Below are 17,913 nucleotides of genomic sequence, written 5' to 3'. Positions count from 1 at the left end.
TGAAATTGCAAGAAAAAAATGTTTATTCCTTGTAAACCTCACAGAGCGAGAGCATAGCCAAGGTCAGACCTGGGGATAAACAGAGCAGTGACTGTGGGCATAGAAAACAAAAAACAAACAAAACACTTCTCTATGCTTCCAACAATCAGTTGACCAAACAACTGACTAAACTGTAATTTTTCACAACATTTTTTCCAGGACCCAATGACAGCAATCTGAGCAAAAAGAAAAGCTTCTGCATTTACAGTAGGTGAAAACCACACGCACAACAATGACCATTTCAGATGACGGTGAAACCCCATCGGACTCGAGCAACTTTCTCCCTGCAGGAAAACATAAATACCAGATAACAGAAGAACGGAAAACTGATTTTAACACCCACCGGCCCAAACAGCTGCAAATACTGAAACATTCACAAAAATAAACTTTTCTAGTCCCTTACTTTTAACTACACGGTCTACTACAAACAGGTGACCACTTTCTCTACCTGCTGAACTGAAACTTTCATGAAGTGATATTCAGCTGAATATTTGACTAACATGTCAGCCAATGTATCTGCTGTACATTCTTACACATTACTGGAGAAACAAGCGTTCCTGTCTTGGCACACAAACTGAAGTGGAGGATTAATTAAATAAGATTATTTAATTGCTATATTAAAGTTGGCAATTCTAAAGCTTTGTTTATCATTTACATTTTTTCCCTTTCAAACAGCGCGTTTTCTGTTTTCTGCAGTGCAACTTCAAATTGGAAATCGAAAAGAAACAAGCGGGGACAGCAGCTAAAACTGAGGGATTTGGGGGTTTAATAGCAGCAGAGATGAACTTCTGTGCGTAGACGTGAAAAGCCAGAGACCTGTGTGCAGTAGACTTCTTGTGAATAGGCAAATAGGAGTATAATAAAAAGTACTGGAAATAGTGCTGTCCATTGAATCTGTTGAATGTTACTAAAGCGAGAGACAACGTGGGCTGGAGTGGACACACTGGATCAGCTTCCCCACCAGTTGGGAAATCAGTAGGGATTCCACAAACCAAATCAGCATCTGAAAGCAACTCTGTCCCACGTCACTGTGTGAGGTCAAATTTGTATCCGATTCAGCTTAGCCAGATGCTTCCCCACTAATTCAGAAGGACTGGGTCGAACCTCATAATCAACTCATTATGTCCTCGACTCAAGGCACTGTGATCATGAGAACTGATGAAAGACCTGAAGAGTACTGAGAAGCTGGCACACTTGCACACACAGAGTTCTTCACTTACTGCACTCTTCAACGCAAAAACACATTAGGAGCTGCTTGGGTTTGTTTCATTTTCAACACAAGATCTCTTCCAAATTATTGCAACTAATACATCCGGCTGTTGAAACCAACACTTAAATCTAATAGAGTGAACAAATAGAACCATGTGACACACTTTAAAAACTATTTACCACCAAATCACTAAGCAGCTGAAAGCAGGGTTGATTTGGCGTTACTGAAACATAACAAGGGGAGCGTCTGTGCCAACTTTGCACTACATTCCTCTGGTTGTAAAGATGTTGCCTTAATACCTTGGGAAAAAAATAATCTGTCAAATAAATTGGGATAAGTAAGGCTGTATGACAGTATGATAAAGAAGAACTTTTTCAATTTTTAGGAGGGAAAAATCAACTGAAAATAATAAGCAGCTACTCCCCAGGACCAAAGAACAGGTAACTGCTTGAAGATGGTTGGCGATGGGAAAGGGAGAGCAACACCCTTAAGATGAAGATACATACCCGATTCTGTGAGGTTTCACTAGACACTTCAGAGAAAAAAAAAACCTGGGACTTCCTAGTCGACATGTGATGTCCGTTTTTAAGTTTTTTTTGTCTTTTGTTTTAACTACAACAAATACAGTCACACAATACAACATCCTTCTGACCTGGCGAGGAGGAAAATAAAAACCCAAGAAAAACAATGTTCTCAGCTGCAGACATGCCGAGCAGATTGGAAGGTGGTGGGCCTGCAGGAAAAAAAAAATGATGGGAGGATGGAAGGAGGCAAGAGGCGAGACGAAGCTTTCACTTTTTGAGTGGCTGGTAAACAGAGGCGTTGGGGTCGAGGCCAGAGGAATTGGTGTCCATGAACTTGGAGGAGTAGTGGGGGGCGACGGGGGTCATGCTGCTGGTGTCGGCTGTGTAGGAGATGCTAGGCATCACAGCCATCACTTCGGCTATCTTCTGCTTCAGATCTTTGATCTCCTGGTCCTTCTGCAGGATCTGACCTGTAAACAGACATGATTTTGAGAATATTGTTCAAAAGCAAAAACATTTGTCAGTGTGTTCACATAAAGTAATGAATAAATGTTGTTTAAGGCAATCAGGCTGACCTTGTGCAATCTCTAGCTGTCTCTTGGCATCTCCCAATGCAGAGAAGAGGTCCAGTTTGATCCTGGTCTCTGCACTCAGACTGTTCTCCAGGTGCTGGGTCTTGTCCTGCATGGCTGACAGCGCTGACATCAGCACCTCTGTGTCTTTTTCATTCTCTTTATATTTATGAAGCTCCTAGGAGAAGAAGAAGAGGAGGTACAGCTAGGGTTAAGTCAGGGGTACACTTAAGCACACTGGTGATTGAATATTCTGTTTGGCTGCTGTTTGCTTTTTCTTTAGACTGCTAGATGCAAGGGTAGGCACAGAAGGAATGGGACAGTGCAAAGTGAACTCATTTTCATAACTTTGGTAACTAATGTAAATAAAAAATCATTCTGACCTATAATGTAAGTTAGAGATAAGTATGTATCACTGCCATGTGTCAAAGCAAACAGACCCAATTCAATAGCCCCACCTGTTTTTAAATTTCACACTGAACATCTCTACTGTCCCTGGCAAAAAGCATTTCACACAATTAAATGAACAACAGGACATACTGTATTGACTCAAATATAGGACGACCCTGATTATAAGACAGACCCTCGTTTAAAGACTAATCTTCAGAAAAAGACTCTCATAACCAAAATTGACTTTGAGGACCACAAGAAGCTTTTCTCTTACTATTAGCGTTTTTCAGACGGTCTTTTTGGACCAGCCAACTTTGGACGTTACACTCCATAACTCCATATTTCTTGGCTGCCCAACAGTTGTTTGATGCCTTTGCGTCACTGACCACCATTATCGTAAAATTTGCATCATAGCTCTACCTCAGATGTCTGTTAACTTGCCCCACTTTTGATCCACTTTGCTCTGTAGAATCACCGCACCTCTCCATTTTTCGTCTCCTGTCACTTCCTCTCCGCTGTGACTGACAGATAACCCCAGCCAGTGTCAATGACGTCTCTACAATAAGCTGGCACTCTCTGCAGTTGCGGCTGTGTAGCAACCCCAGAAGACTATCAGCATGTGTGAACGGTTAGACCCCGGTTATAAGACGACCCCACTTTTTCAAATTATTTTCATCGAAAAAAAAAAAAAACAAACAAAAAAACCTTGTCCTATATTTGGGTCAACATGGTACATCACGTGTATCTGAATACTATGGTCACAATTCTCATAAATACTTAATAAAACCTTACCTGAACTTTCAATTCAAGCTCTCTGATTTGATCCTCCTTTAGCTTGATGTCCATTGTTAATTTCTTACACTCTGTTTCTAATTCAGTGATTCGCCTCCGCAGCGTGTCTGTACACTCCCCTCTGAACAATTAGAGGGGAAAAAGTGATTAATTTATATCAGTGCTTACAATAAATTCTAATGAGCAATAAATAAGCAACAAGACAGAAGTTTAATCGCTGTTGGAAACCAAATTTCAAATGTCAGCTGTATATTTACCTGGATGCTGCTGCTAATGCTACTGCTCTGGCTGCTGTGGCCTCCTCTAACTTCTTTCGCTTCTTTTCATCTGCGAGTTGTTTCTCTGCAGTGGCTCGAGCCTCCTGCTCTGCTTTGAGCCTCTTCTCCAGCTGGCCAACTGCCTGTTTGTCCTTTTGCTTTGCCTGCACAGCATTATGGAGCCTACATGTGCATGCACACATACAGAAGAGCACATTCACAAACAGATACAGTGCAGCAGGATCAGCACTTCTTACTTGTATCCATTACTGTTTGAATTGTCAATGTGTCTGAATCATAAGTATAGAATATAGGGAACAGCCCATCCAAATTGTTTGGTATTTTTGATTTTTTTCTCATTGGGCTTGTAAAACTGAACTCTAGTCTGCAATCGGAGGGACCTCCGCAGTCATTACCCAATTAGAATTTGGCCTGTGAATGCAAACCTGTGATGACTTTTCTGCAGAGAACTGCTTTTTCCCTTACAGGGTTAATGTATTCTGAAGCATGACAATAAACACCCCAGTCCCCTATTTAGTAATGACCAAAAACCAAAAGTATCAGAAGTGTGCCCGTGCTTTGATCCAGTTAGTCGCTCCACTCACTTGTTCTGCAGCAGCTCGTTCTCCTGGCGGAGTTGGCCCAGCTCAGTGCGTATGGAGCGCTCAGCGCTGCCCAGTGAGCCAATCTGGCTGCGCAAGTCCTGCTCAACCTGCCGACTTGCCTGCAGGTCTGCCTTCAACTTCTTAACATCCTGCTCCAATCTGTCCCAGGTGAGTGAGTGAACAGAAGAGACACATTCACATACTGCTTACATGATGACAGCCAACATGAGTTAAACAAGTACTTAAAAAGTGCACCCTCTGATTCCAAGTGATATTATTAAGATGCAGAATATGGATTTATTTCAGCAGGTACTAATAACCAATAAAAGTTTGTTTTTTTTTCTTTAATACTTCCTAACCTGTAGTTTATGAAAATCTAAGGGTAAGAAAAGCTTAGGTGTAGTGCACAAAGATGGAGGATTTAATGCTCCATGGGTCAGACTTTTCCTTTCCAATTCAACTTTAAAAAGGGTCAGACCACCACCTTCTGTGTTGTGCACAGACGCTGAATAATAAAAACAAATTGGCTTTGTATTATTGGCTCTATTTGTTGACTACAATTTCATTATGAGCCTACGGCCGATAATGATCATAATCATTTCTGGCCCCTTGTGTATTATATATTCTTAAATGTTGCACCTTAGTGTGGATACACGTATCCACATGAAATTATCCTTACTGCAGCCAAGATACGTTCATATTCACTCTATACAAACTATACGTAAAGACTAGTGTAAGTCTTCTATGTGTCAAATACAGTGCAACCAAGAACGATTTACTTTATGCTCATTAACGTTGTAAAATTGGTAATGTCCTTCATTCTTGCAGGATCTATAAGTAGATGAAATAATATTTTTTATGTCCTTCTTAAAAGGACAGAATATATTCATCCTGGACAGAATATATTCATGCTGGTCTATCTGCTGTCAAATGTGACAGTCAAAGAAAAATCTGTAACAAAAATCTACATTCAAGGAGCAAAACACTGACCAATTAAATTTAGAATGTCCGCTGTCTTTGATTTTTTTTAGATTGTCTGGTGCCATCATTTCTATACTAAACCAAAATTTTTACACTGGAAAAACAACTCCCATATAAAACATTTGTTATTTAATCAACATTCTGTTATGTTGCCTGCTTATGATTTAAAATATATCAGGAGTGAAATCAAATTTTTCAAACACCCTCGGTCCAATCAAATCACTCCAGCCAGAGACCCAATTAATGGTCATCGTTTGTAATATTCAATATGTGTCACAAGCTGATTAGAATATGGGGCCAATTCAGATTTTTGAGCCAAAAAAGCTAAATTAAATTTTTATCTTTTGTTTGTTTATTCCAGGTGCACCAGCTTAAAGACTTATGTTTATGGGTGATGCATGAAATAAACAAACTATCAAATAAACAGCAGCCGACCAAAAAGTTTCAGTTGATTCAATTTCAGATTGAAGCAGCAGCTAGCGAGGCAAGAAAAAGCAAACTCAAAAACTGACATCATTCCTTGAAAGTTCTGCTATTAAATGAAAGGTTTGAAGTTTAAGATTCTGTTCACACTGGAAACAACATGTTGTCCAGACATATTTTGTCTTAAACGTAAAAGGCGGAAGCCCTTAAAATGTCAAAATGTAACCACAATGTTTTTGTCAGTATTGTTTATTATTTGTTAGTGAGGCCTAGCAGTGGAGAACAGTCTGAACATCTCAAGACTTTCTTACCTAACAAGTGCTTCTGGCTTGCTCAGCTGGTTGTTGGGGATGCAGTTGTCTGTGGGATCCCTGTGGGAGCCACCTGATGTCCCCTTCCCCACCGCTAACTTGTGCTTCTTTTCATTCTTCCCTGTGGATGAGGAGGAGGATGGTGCAGAGGAGGGCACACTGCCGTTGGTAGCGCTATGGCCACGGGGCGAGGAGTTGAGTGTGGCGGCATTGCTGCTAGCATTTTTGTAGTTTTTGGAGGAGGAAGAGGAGGAGGATGAGCAGGAGGAATTGTTGTCCTCTTTAAGCAACAGGTTCTCTGTGCTGCCCAGCTCTGTGGTCAGTCTCTTGTTGTTCATATGGTTCTCCATATACTCCATCTCCTGGAGTTTAGAGTCCACTGATGGCAGGATGCTGTTGCTGTTGTGCTGTTTTTTAGCGTCCCCGCCGCCCCTTCCCTCTTTCCCTTTTTCTCTATACTCTAACTCAGGCAGTGCCGATGTCTTTTTATTGGCTGGGGCACCATTCTGTGACACTGGAGGTGTGTCCACTTCAGATATGCCTTTAGCTGCTGCTGCTGCTGCATGAATGGGGGGGAGGGGATACACATGAAATACATATGATTAACTGCCATGATATTATGTAACAGGTGTGAACGGTGACACAGGATTTGCATGTGCTGCTTAAGTATTACTTGTGTGTAATAACCAGATTTTACACAAGAGTGAACAACACAACTACATGTATAGCTATTGCTAGCTAAAATTGACAATGATCTTACTTTTTTTTTTCTTTGAGAAAACTACATCTCCATTCAAATCTTTGGCTAATCACAGCCCTTGATGATCACTGTGCGCTTGGTGTGTTTGTTTAAACTATGAGGCAGGTGTGCACGCAACCACAGATTTTGAATAGAGAATGGAAAGGGAAATTCTGCACATGCTGATGTTCACTGGCATAATGTCAGCATGTTTGATAAAACAGATTCAGATACAGATTCATGCAAATAAGCACAAACTTTTCATTGCTTGAGAGAGAACTTTACTGGACAAAAAAACTACTGTATCAGACAGGTATTACTGCCTCTTTCTGACAGCTATCTTCATCTCCATCAACACTCTTGAATGACTGACTAATGACTGAGAGAGGGAAGGCTGACTGGCAGATCTTTCAACTACCCAATCCATGGATGAGTCAACACTGACTCAAGGAAGTGAACGAGCAAATCAAACAAAAAACATAACATGATATGCCTACTTAAATATCTAATATGATTACAGTGATCAGTCCTAGTACATGTTGTATGTGAGGCTCAAATGTCCTGAAACAGGTACTTCCTCTGTGCACACAGTAAGCGTGTGTGTGTTTCAATCTTACCTTCTTCTGCTTCTCGCTCTTGCCTTTGAAGCATCTGTTGCTCTGGAGGCAGAGCCTGCTGCAGGAGCTGCATGTAAAACTCATTCTCCTTCTGCACCTCTTTCTGCTTCCGGAGGCGCATCTTATAGCTTACATAGCTCTTGAAGCCAAAGCCCAGTGTGACCACTGGATAGCCAATGCTAGAGAGATGGACACAAGAAGTACACTCATAAGTTCTCTGGTCAAAGTACTGACCAAACAAGGAAATGATGCAATAAAAATTGCGCTCAATATGTTAGAGGTCTTCATTATAGTATGGTAAAAGCCAACTTTCACAGCAAATTGCAGATCTCTCCAAGACTTACACAGTATACCCTCTTGCACAGTAGAGGTGCTACAGGATTTGTATAAATGTGATGTCACTTTATAAAATCAGTCTTAAGAAAAATTCAAGACACGGACGGTAAACATACGGTTCTCTGAGAGCTAATGTCTAACATAAAAAATTCAGTGTCGCACAAACCCACATGGCACTGCAACTGTCTCAACACTGCATATTGCTCAGTTTTCTAGTTCAAACTCTCAGAAACAAAGAATATTGAAGTGGATCTATTCTTTGAAACGTTCAGGAAATAAAACCATATACTGATTCATCATGAACAAGCAAAGTGAAGGAGAAAAGGGCATTTGGCCCACCACAAGACCCATCATGTGACATTATTGGCTTTATGTAGTATGTCAGAATAAATTAAGCGGTGTGAAAATTTAGATTAGTCCAGATAATGCTGTCTCTACTTCTCATCATTCCTATGCAGCATGTGGGCATAGTTGGCACTAAACCTAGACATGCCTTTCAGTCACAGCAAGTCTGTCAAGGACAGTGTTCCACTGCCCCTAGCTGAAAGAGAACTGTGGCTCACCAGTGTGCAGCAAAAGGACGACATAGGTCCACATGGAAGTTCTTCAGGTCTTTGAATCTGATGGCTGCCTCTATGTACACAAAGAGTATCCATAGAGACACAGTGGGCAGACAGACTCCTCGCTCTGAAAAAAACAAAGCCAGACAAACATGATATAAATGGGGATCAGTACTGACTACCAACTGAATTTTGTCTGCAGCAATGAGTATGAGAAAATAACCACATATTTTTTTAGAATCCGAGCATTTGCAGGGTCATTATGACCTCCTGTTGTCCCCCTGCTGTTAAGGCCGGTCCTTGTTTGTTAACAAATAAGCATTTTGATAGTGAATAGTCCAAATACATAGATATTTGTTCCTTGGTAGCAATTAATTCAACCACTTGCACAACCAGGTTGTTGAGTTGTAAGAGACATTAATACACCAGTAAATATCTTATGGATGTGAATGCCATTGGTGAGTAAAGTTAAGGAGCACAGAAAAGCAACTGGGGACCACTCAGTGCTTCTCCCTCCCCCAACTGGCACTAGGATTTCAATCCGACACCTGGCCTTTGGTCAACACAGGGGGATACCGCTAAATCAGACTGACAACTAATCCGCAGTGCGCAGCTCACTTACACACGACATGCAAAATTCTAAGTAGCAAGCCAACTATTTGTAAAGAAGATAACACAATGTGCATGTGTAATGCTTTTTACACCTGCTTTTCCCTGAAGCACTACATGGAAAAAACAAACAGTCCAACTTCTAAGAAATAGTGTGGTCTGTAATTTAAAAGAAATTATTTTAATGGCCCAACATGTGATTTCACTTAAGCTTCTTCCATGTCTTCATCTGCATTTTTAAATAGAACTGATGTAGAAAGAATGGATGTAGCTTGTGTGACTCTTATAAAGACAGCCTTTTGCAAAAACTCGATGACGTTAATCACTGGCATTTGTCAATTTTCTAATATGCAGTATTTATACTAACAAATATCAAGACAACAATACATTGAAATGTTTTACCTGTGTGCCAAACATACTGCACCCACACATAGGTACTGGCAGCAAAGAATAGCCATTGCACTGGGATGAAGAGGAGGCAAATGATGTCCGAGGTAAACGCAACACACACAAAGAATACTGAGAAGGCCTGTTGGTTAGAAGAGAGGTGGTTATGATAAACCAGCTACAAATGCAGTCAAGAAAGATCTAAGTTTGTCACTGTTAGTATTTGATGTTAAAAACCATAAACCATTTCCTTAAAAATAAGAAAGAAACACTGTTTTCACACTAGCAGCCAGCCTTAAAATGTTGGATGCCATTTAACAGAAGGTTTGGTTGCCAAATCTTAATCCTTTCCATTTGAAGTGATCTGGTCCTTGGTGATTAAACTCAGTGTTTCATTGATGAAAAATTACACTGGTAATACAGATTGTACATTTTTGGATTTCCTCTGTGAGACAGAAACACGCCTCCACAATGCATTTCAATAAGAACAAGCTGTCCAGCATCAAAAACAGACCCACAGAAAAACAAACTATGATACATTAACATGTATCATAGTTTCGGTCATAGGTCTGTAATCTGTACCATTATGTCAGATAAGAGTTAGGCAGAAAGTGTCATTTTGAGAGTGTAGTACAACTCAATTACCGTAAATGTACCTGAAAATTCAGATAAGTCGAGGATAGCCACGTTCATTTTCTGATCATCAGATAGTCATTGAACACCTGCAGCTGGTTCTCAAGCTGTCTCTGTTTTTGTTTGGGGTTTGGCAGTCTCAGAATCAATGTTATCATCTTGTGGGTTATTTTATGATTGTGACACATCACATCACCTGGCTCATTACTCAACACTATTACTTTTCCCCTTTCTGACTGAGAAAAAAGCTGATATCTTTGCATGCTCACATGAAATCTGATTTTTGGGTGAAGCCAGAAATAACATCCATGAATCAACGTTAACATTTTTAAGTTTACTATAATAATGCTGCAGTGTAAAGATTTTCATATTTAGTTCAAAACATTTGGACTGATACTTTGGGCATGTGTCAGTACTTTACAAATAGTCAAAAGCAGTTCAGTGATGGCAAATTACTTACAGACAGAATTTAGATTTCATCTTTGTAACTGTATTTCAGGTTTAATCTGATTTTGGACTGAATTACTTTGAATTAAAAAAACACACCGATATCAAAGCACCATTTTTGTTGTTCTGAATATAGCTGTACACAAACCTTGTTAGAAGCCCAGTTAGGCATATATATATATATATTATATATATATATATATATATATATATACACTTCAGAAACACCCCTTAAAAACAGGTTATTTAATTTGAAATGCTATAGAAGTGACTGTGACAGCAACAAGAAAATCCAGACAGGATGATAATCTAAAACCTGACATGCTTAGGGTACTGCAACCTGTATAAACTGTGGTCTGTCTCCACGTTTATAAAAGCATAATAAATATTAAGAAAAAATCCACTTACCAGCCCCTGGTATCTAAAGGAGTCGTACACACTCCGGATGAAGAGCCAGAATGGCCAGAGGTACTCAAACCTGAACTCCAGCACAAAGTCTGCCAGTAGCACCAGTGCCCACACCACCAGGAACTTCAGGTACAGGAAGGTACTAAAAAGAATCACAGATAAACTGTATGACAAAATATGGTTTGGAAAACAAATATGCAGTGATAACAGTGTTTCTTATACCTGGTATTCATCTGACCTTTAGACGTGAGTATATAGCAAATAAACATTAAGCCATTACATCATAAAGATTCGGGGTGTGTGTGTGTGTGTGTGTGTGTGTGTGTGTGTGTGTGTGTGTGTAAGACATATGTCTGGAGCCTAGTGTGGTTTGGCAAATTAAATCCCCGTATGCAATGTACTTATTCTAAGCAGCTTGCATTATAAAATGCAAGTGGGTGTATACAGAACAAGTACAGGGACATTTAAGGGACTTTTGAAGACAACCTGGATGAGTGAAATACCTGCCAAACTACAGTACATTATGTTGTGGAAATAAGGTTTACACAAAGAAAAATGTAATTAGTTGCTGACTCTTTACTTGTGCCACAATTTACTAAGATAAAGATGTTGACATGTTTTGTTGCTACAGCACTGAGACCCAGAAAAGTGACATGGTAGGGGTGTTCTCTGATCTCAAAACATGATTCTGTTGTGCAGGGGGCACCTGTTCAATAACTTAAGAAGTGCCTCACATCTCTAAGTCTCGATGCCACGTGTGTAAGCCAGTGGCCTTAAACGTTTCGTTCATCAGAAACACAGAAAGTCGCATAGAGGTAGGACCTGTCAGGTAGAGTTGGGAAGGACAACTAAGCATCTGTAAGTCAACAGAATTGAATAACGCAACACAAGCTCCTCAGAGGTCAGACTAACTGACTGTGTCGTATCAAATCATGCTTAGAGTAAGTGTTACTACACAGTATCACTGAATAAGTGTGGAGAAGTTGGCAATCAGTAGACAAAGCTGCTGCGGTGCTAGCTAACACAAGTTACCTTAGCTAGCAGTGAAGCGGCTAATTTTGACGCTGCAAACAGATGACGACTGGCGTGGGCACAACGTAGACAGTCAGGGTTAAATATTATCCAAAAATCCACTACAGCCTACAATAAACTTTAACAATTGTGTGGTCTAACCATTGTGACATGGTTCAAAACAGGCTGTTTCGGGGCCTTGCGCTGCAGCTAGCTTACCAGCTAACCTTACTTGCTAATGTAAAGCTAAAAAATACTGCTAGTGTATGCTATTACTAGCAGCTAGCTGGGTTAAGAAGGTAGCTAGCAGTGGCAGTTCATTGACATCAATGGAAACGTTGTGAAGTTTTGCGTGCTGCAGCTATCAAGCGGCAAACGTCTCCATTCAGTGGCCCCCATTATTGTCGTGAGGAAGACCCTCTTGTCAGGCTCCATATAAGTTACCTGCCGTATATACCCTCAGTGATTCGGTTCCGTTTTAACGGCCGTCGGAGTTTGCTGCAGTCCGCATTGCGCCGCTTCATCCTCCTCCCCTTGGCTTTGGCCTACGAGTAACAACTGTAATCTTATCCAGTTTTCTTGTGTATACGGACAATGATAATAAATGAAGTGACGGTGGTATACGTCGCTGTTATTATTTTTCCCCACTGGAAACAAAGAAATAAATAAAGGACTCTATTCGGGAACCTCCTCTTTTCTGTTAGCGCAGACTCAATAAGTCCAAACCGCGCTGTATCTTACGTCCGCTTGTCAGACGGCTGGTACATCCAATCAATCTATCCGCCGAGGCCTTTCTCAATGACGGATACAGAGATGGGCCACTGATGTTGTACCGCGGCCGGTCGCTCAGCGCTTCTCCGCCAAACACAACAGGGGAGAACGAGGAGGCGAGGGCGGCTGCGTGTGGCAGTTCTCACTGCTGAACCAATCAGATTTTTGTGGACAAATTGGGCATCGCTGATCGACCAATGAAATGATCCAGGAGGCGGGTTCTTTTCTTCGAGCCCCCCCCCTTTGGTTTATTATGAGCAGAAAACATGCAGTCTTTGGGACAACATTCCCTTTGTGCCCGACACAAAACATCCATTTCAGCACACGGGGGTTATTTATACCAGGGCCTTTGTGTGTCTTCGTGGACAGATTTGGCTCAAGGCCTTGTATGGCAATTGTGTTTTGTTACCAGGTTAAAATATGGGCATAATGTACGTGGGCACAGTGTACGCGCGCGCGTGTGTGCATTTGATTAAATAGTATGGCTTGCAGTCATCCTTGTTTATGATATGTTGCACTACACAGATGGAATTTGTTTTCTATTGTCTTTCGGACCCTAAAAAAGTGGCATATTAAAGATGAAGAATGGGGAGATGTTTAAAGATATGTGGCCAATTCTGCAGTGACCTATGATTTATATCCTGCTGTAAATGTATGGAGGCCCGTTTCTGCTAAATATTGATGACAATTCAGCCTCGATAAGATATTTAAAAATTGAATTATGAGATACAATGTCCATAACATGAAATTTAAAAAAATCAAATATTATTGAGAATATTGAAATATTGAGAATGAAACCACAGTAAATACCAAAATTATTAAAGAAAAGGTTGAGTTTTGTTGAATTATGAGTTAATAACTCATCATTATGAGATTATGTGGTCTTTTTTAATCTCACATTCATGACTTTTTACCTGATAAATAGCCCACGATTTATCATGATGGGAAGATAGGTTTAACTTTGCATTTCTCTTTAACTGTTTATTTGCCTGATTGGTTTACAGTGTAGTTGTTTAAATGTGGTGGTGTCGCAGGCGAGTAATTTGACATTTCGTTCAGTTTCCCCTTAGAGAGTATCTATGGACAACTCTACTAACTTTACACTCCCACATTATTGATGAGTTGCTGAGTGGGTTGAACGTTTTGCTACAAGCATCAGTGTTGTGCTTTCGCGTCATTTGCAATTCAGGACAGGCTCATGTCAAACTAGACGAATCAGACAAGTGGAGCAGCTGATAAAAACGCCGTTGTCAGTTTCGGTCTGCCTCCTGCTTAAACCGTCGGGGCTCCACATCCGTCAGCTGAGAAGGAAAGCGCTCAGAGAACGTGTCTCATGGCTCCTCAGTACGCACCGAGTCTGCGCTCCCGTCTGGCACCTTTGTTGCTTTTTCTGCAGATAGGCTTCATTGTCATATATGCCTTTTACGTTGAGATCGAAGGCAATGTAAGAGACAGGGATGGGGACACTTTCAGCAACTTTTACCCAGGTAAGTAATGGGTTTGGAGGAGGGTGGATGGGTCGCAGGGTGAGATAATGAGTTAAAGGATAAATATCAAGTTACATTTGTATAAAACAATAATGTAGAAAAAAAAACACGTAAAGCTGCGTCATTCGTTTTCAAGCTTAATTTTTGACTTGAATCCACGAGTATATGAGGGAGAGACGACAGTTATTACTGCTGGGCATTGATAAGCTCACACAGTTATACACTGGCTGGGTTTTTTTCAGGGGCAGATGACGTCAGCTGTCTCCTGAAAGTTCAACCCCATCAGAAGTGATGTGATTCAGGCATTAGGGAGTTTTTTGTTTTGTTTTGTTTTGTTTTTTTAAAAAAAAGCTTTTCACTGCTTTTCTCTTGCAGAGTTCCAGGATGTAAATGTGATGGTGATACTTGGATTTGGCTTCTTGTGGACTTTCCTTGTGCGATATGGTTTCAGTGGCACTGGGTTCAACCTCCTTGTGGCTGTTGTGGCAACTCAGTGGGCCGTCATACTTAATGGAATTGATTCCTGGTATTATAGAGGAAAGATCATGATAAATTTGAGAAGGTAGGTTACTATTGAATCACTACTACTAATATCACTACTATTTGTGCATATAAAGTTACTTCAGCTTGGCCTGTGTAATATTTCGATATAATATTGTTATCTTAATATGAGACTTTGTTATCTTATTTTTTTTATATCATTATACAGTGTTATGATACGTCTTTTCCTGCTTTTAAAGACCAAATACAGTAAAGTGCTGTACTTTTCAGAATTTACCACTGTTCTACTTGTTCTAACACTTGTCCTCACCTACCTATTCATTATATCCACAAGTTTAAAAATATGCTGACATTTGATTTTGTAGCCTAGTCCTAGCATTAATGAAGTGCTTTGGAGGTGATTCCAAAAATATCGAGCTATATATCATGTATTGCAATACAACCTAGAAGTATTGCAATACAGTTTTAAAGGCCGCATTGCCCAGCCCTACCTACAGTATGGCAAAATAAAACATCACTTAATTGAAATGTGCCAAATAGCAGCAACACATTTCTGAAACATTTCAAACGCAATATACAGATTTTTTTTTATTTACAGCTCTATTTTTTAAGTCAGTGGTTATAATGTTCATTATAGCTTGGTAGATGCAGAGATGTGCGCAGCCTCTGCCCTCATTTCAATCGGAGTTGTGCTGGGGAAGACCAACCCTGTCCACCTCGTCCTCATGGCCCTGCTGGAGGTCTCAGGGTTTGTCCTGAATGAATGGCTCCTCCATACTCTGCTGAAGGTGAGTGATTTCCGTGTGCAAGTCAAAGTCAAAGGGTTTACTGTCATATGCACCGAGACAAGTCTCCCTTAATAATCAAAAGTCTTCATTTGCCCTCTACCCTGAATGCTGTTTTACCAGAATGCAGGTGGTGGTTTTAAAGCAGGTTGAGACTGTGGGGGATGGTTAGAGATGGAAGAGAACACCAGCCAGTTGCTTGCTGCCTGATGAGCTTATAATGGTTTTCTTACTCTAGGTCAGTCCTTTGAAGAACATGCGGCTTCACATCTTTGGGGCCATCTTTGGACTCATGGTAACCTGGATCCTGCATTGGAATGGATCCCAAAAGCAATTTGAAAAAGAGAAATTTGGCCGCAAAACAGGATTATTTTCCATGTTGGGTGAGTATTGTCCGTGTGTTTTCCTTGAAGTGCTCCTGGTGATTCAAGTAGGAGGATTATTAAACCACAAATTAGCAAAGCAGAATCTGAAAGGAAACCCTCTTTTCTCCAGGGACTATATTTCTCTGGATGTTTTGGCCCAGTTTTAATTCAGTTCTCGTGGATGGCCATACACCTGGGAGGAAGCTGGGTGCTGTCTGCAGCACCTACCTGGCCCTGGCTGTCAGTGCTGTAACAGCAGTTGCTTTGTCTGTGCTCTCGAGTCCCAAGGGAAAAGTCAGCCTGGTATGATACGACACCTATAATGTTAACTCATGATTACGCCCTTGTTTGCTGGTGTGAAAGGACTATCACCTGTTTATGTAAAAATCTGAATCAATCAATACTCTTACTACCAGTGAGGTCTGATGCTGTATTTCTCTTCTCCTCTCTCAGATCCATATCCAGTCATGCATCCTTGCTGGTGGAGTTGCTGTTGGGGTTTCCATTTCAGGGGTTCATCAGCCTTGGGAAGCCATGACAATTGGATTCACTGCTGCTGTCGTATCAACCATTGGTTTCCGATATCTCAAGGTTCTGATCACCACATGCACACTTTCCGTGTTGATTAAATAATCTGTTCATCGCACTTTGTCATAAACTCTTTATTTTCCAGAACCACATGCTGCTTGCGTTTCAATGCCATGACACCTGTGCTATCCTGAGCACACATGGACTCCCGGGTCTACTGGGATGGCTAGCACAGCTCCTCCTACAGATAAGAGATTGTGATGATCACACAATGTAAGAATACAACTGTCATGATACAAATACTCACTCAACAGGTGTGACACCCTGTGTAACTGAACCTTTTCTTGTAGGGCAATCCAATTTGCTGTGTTTCACATTTGTACTGTCCTCTTCACCGTTTCTCTAAGTTTGGCCATGGGCGTTATTACTGGTAAGTCCTCTCTCTATCAACATCCTAGTACATTCAGAAAAGACAAAAAGTCAATTTTGGATGACACTATTCATTTTGGCACTACGCTCTCCCCTTATTTTGTACTGCCTTGAAATGTCTATGTTCTTTTCTATTGTCCCACCTGTTGTCTGTTCTATATGCACTGTGCCTGGCAAAAATAGACTACAAAATAGTTTGTATTATATGTCGCATCTTCCAATTTTGAGTCTCTCTAAATTACTTTTACATGTCATTGTGTAAAGGACTCCTACTTAAGTGGAACATCTGGAGACCACCCCAAGACAGAAAGTGTTTTGATGATCAAGCTTTCTGGGAGGTAAGCAATCACGTTTTTAACTTCTCACAAGTAAACATTATGAGCTGCAGAGAATTCTATGGCTGCACTAATGAAGATATCACTGATTCTTATTAGCTAAAGTGAATGCACTTGACACTTTGGCTGTGCTATACCATAAGAAGCCTTTATTCATAAATCACCACATTTTCATTTTTTTGCAGTTTCCCCATCTTGCAGTGCGCAAGTAAGACCACAGAGAAGTCTGCCCTTGAAAATAACAACTTTTTATGCTTTCATGTTTTTTTTTTTACTTTTTTACTTGTGGAAAGTAGATAGATGTTTTTGTGTGTGCAAGACTCGGATAGATAAACTTCAAAAAATCGTAGAAGCATGAACGCAAGAGTCATATACTGCTCAGTTTGTTTCTGTTTAATGCTGCCATGGCTGTCAGAAAATGACCTCATGGTTTGGATGTTACACAAGTAAATGGATAAGAAGTGATGCGGTCAAATGCAAATCTCCAGTACACAAACAACAACCAACAGTTGTGAAACCCTTTGGTGACTTCAGGTCAACAGTATGAGCTTCGAATCTGTCAACAATAAATCTGAAAGACTGCAAAGTTTCAGAGCTGATGCTATTTGAGGAAAAATACAAACAACCCCATATGGTTACATTTGGTAAATGTGTACAGTATTATGAAATACTGCCCTAAATGATACCTAAGAGACAGCTGACAGTTAAGCTCCCAAAATACAGTTTGTTTGTTTTTTTATACAGTTGTAAACCATTTTAACAACATGGCTACACAGTCTGAGTGCAAACAGACACATTTAAGGATGTGCCACACTTGAAAATATTCAACTTTCAAGGAATCTGAAAATTTGTGCTTAGTTA

General features: G+C 40.5%; 2 protein-coding genes across 6 annotated transcripts; one reads left to right on the top strand and one right to left on the bottom strand.

Moving 5' to 3' along the window:
- On the bottom strand, positions 1 to 12,735 carry maco1b (macoilin 1b). 3 transcript variants are annotated; one of them, XM_037072610.1, is made up of 11 exons: positions 12,296 to 12,375; positions 10,841 to 10,982; positions 9,368 to 9,494; positions 8,360 to 8,483; positions 7,461 to 7,639; positions 6,105 to 6,663; positions 4,390 to 4,548; positions 3,785 to 3,967; positions 3,528 to 3,648; positions 2,349 to 2,523; positions 1 to 2,243 (listed from the first exon to the last, which is right to left on the bottom strand). In XM_037072610.1, the coding sequence occupies exons 1-11, from the start codon at positions 12,373 to 12,375 to the stop codon at positions 2,041 to 2,043; spliced, it is 2,052 nt and encodes a 683-aa protein (XP_036928505.1). In that variant the 3' UTR covers positions 1 to 2,040. The 3 variants fall into 3 exon arrangements, with proteins under 3 accessions (XP_036928505.1, XP_036928507.1, XP_036928506.1); XM_037072612.1 differs by lacking the exon at positions 12,296 to 12,375 and adding an exon at positions 12,593 to 12,735 and having other exon boundaries at positions 2,041 to 2,243; XM_037072611.1 differs by having other exon boundaries at positions 2,041 to 2,243; positions 6,105 to 6,660; positions 12,296 to 12,728.
- Positions 11,007 to 17,641, top strand: rhd (Rh blood group, D antigen). Of its 3 annotated transcripts, none has more exons than XM_037072616.1 (10): positions 11,007 to 11,655; positions 14,485 to 14,671; positions 15,248 to 15,398; positions 15,634 to 15,778; positions 15,891 to 16,063; positions 16,214 to 16,351; positions 16,434 to 16,561; positions 16,639 to 16,718; positions 16,982 to 17,055; positions 17,238 to 17,641. In XM_037072616.1, exons 2-10 carry the CDS (start codon positions 14,505 to 14,507, stop codon positions 17,262 to 17,264), a joined length of 1,083 nt encoding a protein of 360 aa, XP_036928511.1. In that variant the 5' UTR covers positions 11,007 to 11,655; positions 14,485 to 14,504; the 3' UTR covers positions 17,265 to 17,641. The 3 variants fall into 3 exon arrangements, with proteins under 3 accessions (XP_036928511.1, XP_036928509.1, XP_036928508.1); XM_037072614.1 differs by having other exon boundaries at positions 11,007 to 11,698; XM_037072613.1 differs by lacking the exon at positions 11,007 to 11,655 and adding an exon at positions 12,935 to 14,109.
- Positions 17,642 to 17,913: the final 272 nt, after the last annotated feature.

The sequence above is a fragment of the Acanthopagrus latus genome, chromosome 16 (genome assembly GCF_904848185.1).
Source record: "Acanthopagrus latus isolate v.2019 chromosome 16, fAcaLat1.1, whole genome shotgun sequence".
Classification (NCBI taxonomy): domain Eukaryota; kingdom Metazoa; phylum Chordata; class Actinopteri; order Spariformes; family Sparidae; genus Acanthopagrus; species Acanthopagrus latus.
Note: the sequence above shows the minus strand (reverse complement) of the source record. Positions and strands in the feature narration are given on the sequence as shown.

What these genes read in the sequence shown, in the direction of transcription:
- maco1b (XM_037072610.1), bottom strand. Translation starts at nt 12,375, where the DNA reads ATGAAGCGGCGCAATGCGGACTGCAGCAAACTCCGACGGCCGTTAAAA. An exon ending in CGTCCTTTTGCTGCACACTG is followed by an intron (nt 7,640 to 8,359) that starts GTGAGCCACAGT and finishes CCATCTCTCTAG; the next exon opens with CATTGGCTATCCAGTGGTCA. An exon ending in AAGCCAGAAGCACTTGTTAG is followed by an intron (nt 4,549 to 6,104) that starts GTAAGAAAGTCT and finishes CACCTGGGACAG; the next exon opens with ATTGGAGCAGGATGTTAAGA.
- rhd (XM_037072613.1), top strand. Translation starts at nt 13,956, where the DNA reads ATGGCTCCTCAGTACGCACCGAGTCTGCGCTCCCGTCTGGCACCTTTG. An exon ending in ATCATGATAAATTTGAGAAG is followed by an intron (nt 14,672 to 15,247) that starts GTAGGTTACTAT and finishes TGTTCATTATAG; the next exon opens with CTTGGTAGATGCAGAGATGT. An exon ending in GGCCATGGGCGTTATTACTG is followed by an intron (nt 16,719 to 16,981) that starts GTAAGTCCTCTC and finishes CATTGTGTAAAG; the next exon opens with GACTCCTACTTAAGTGGAAC.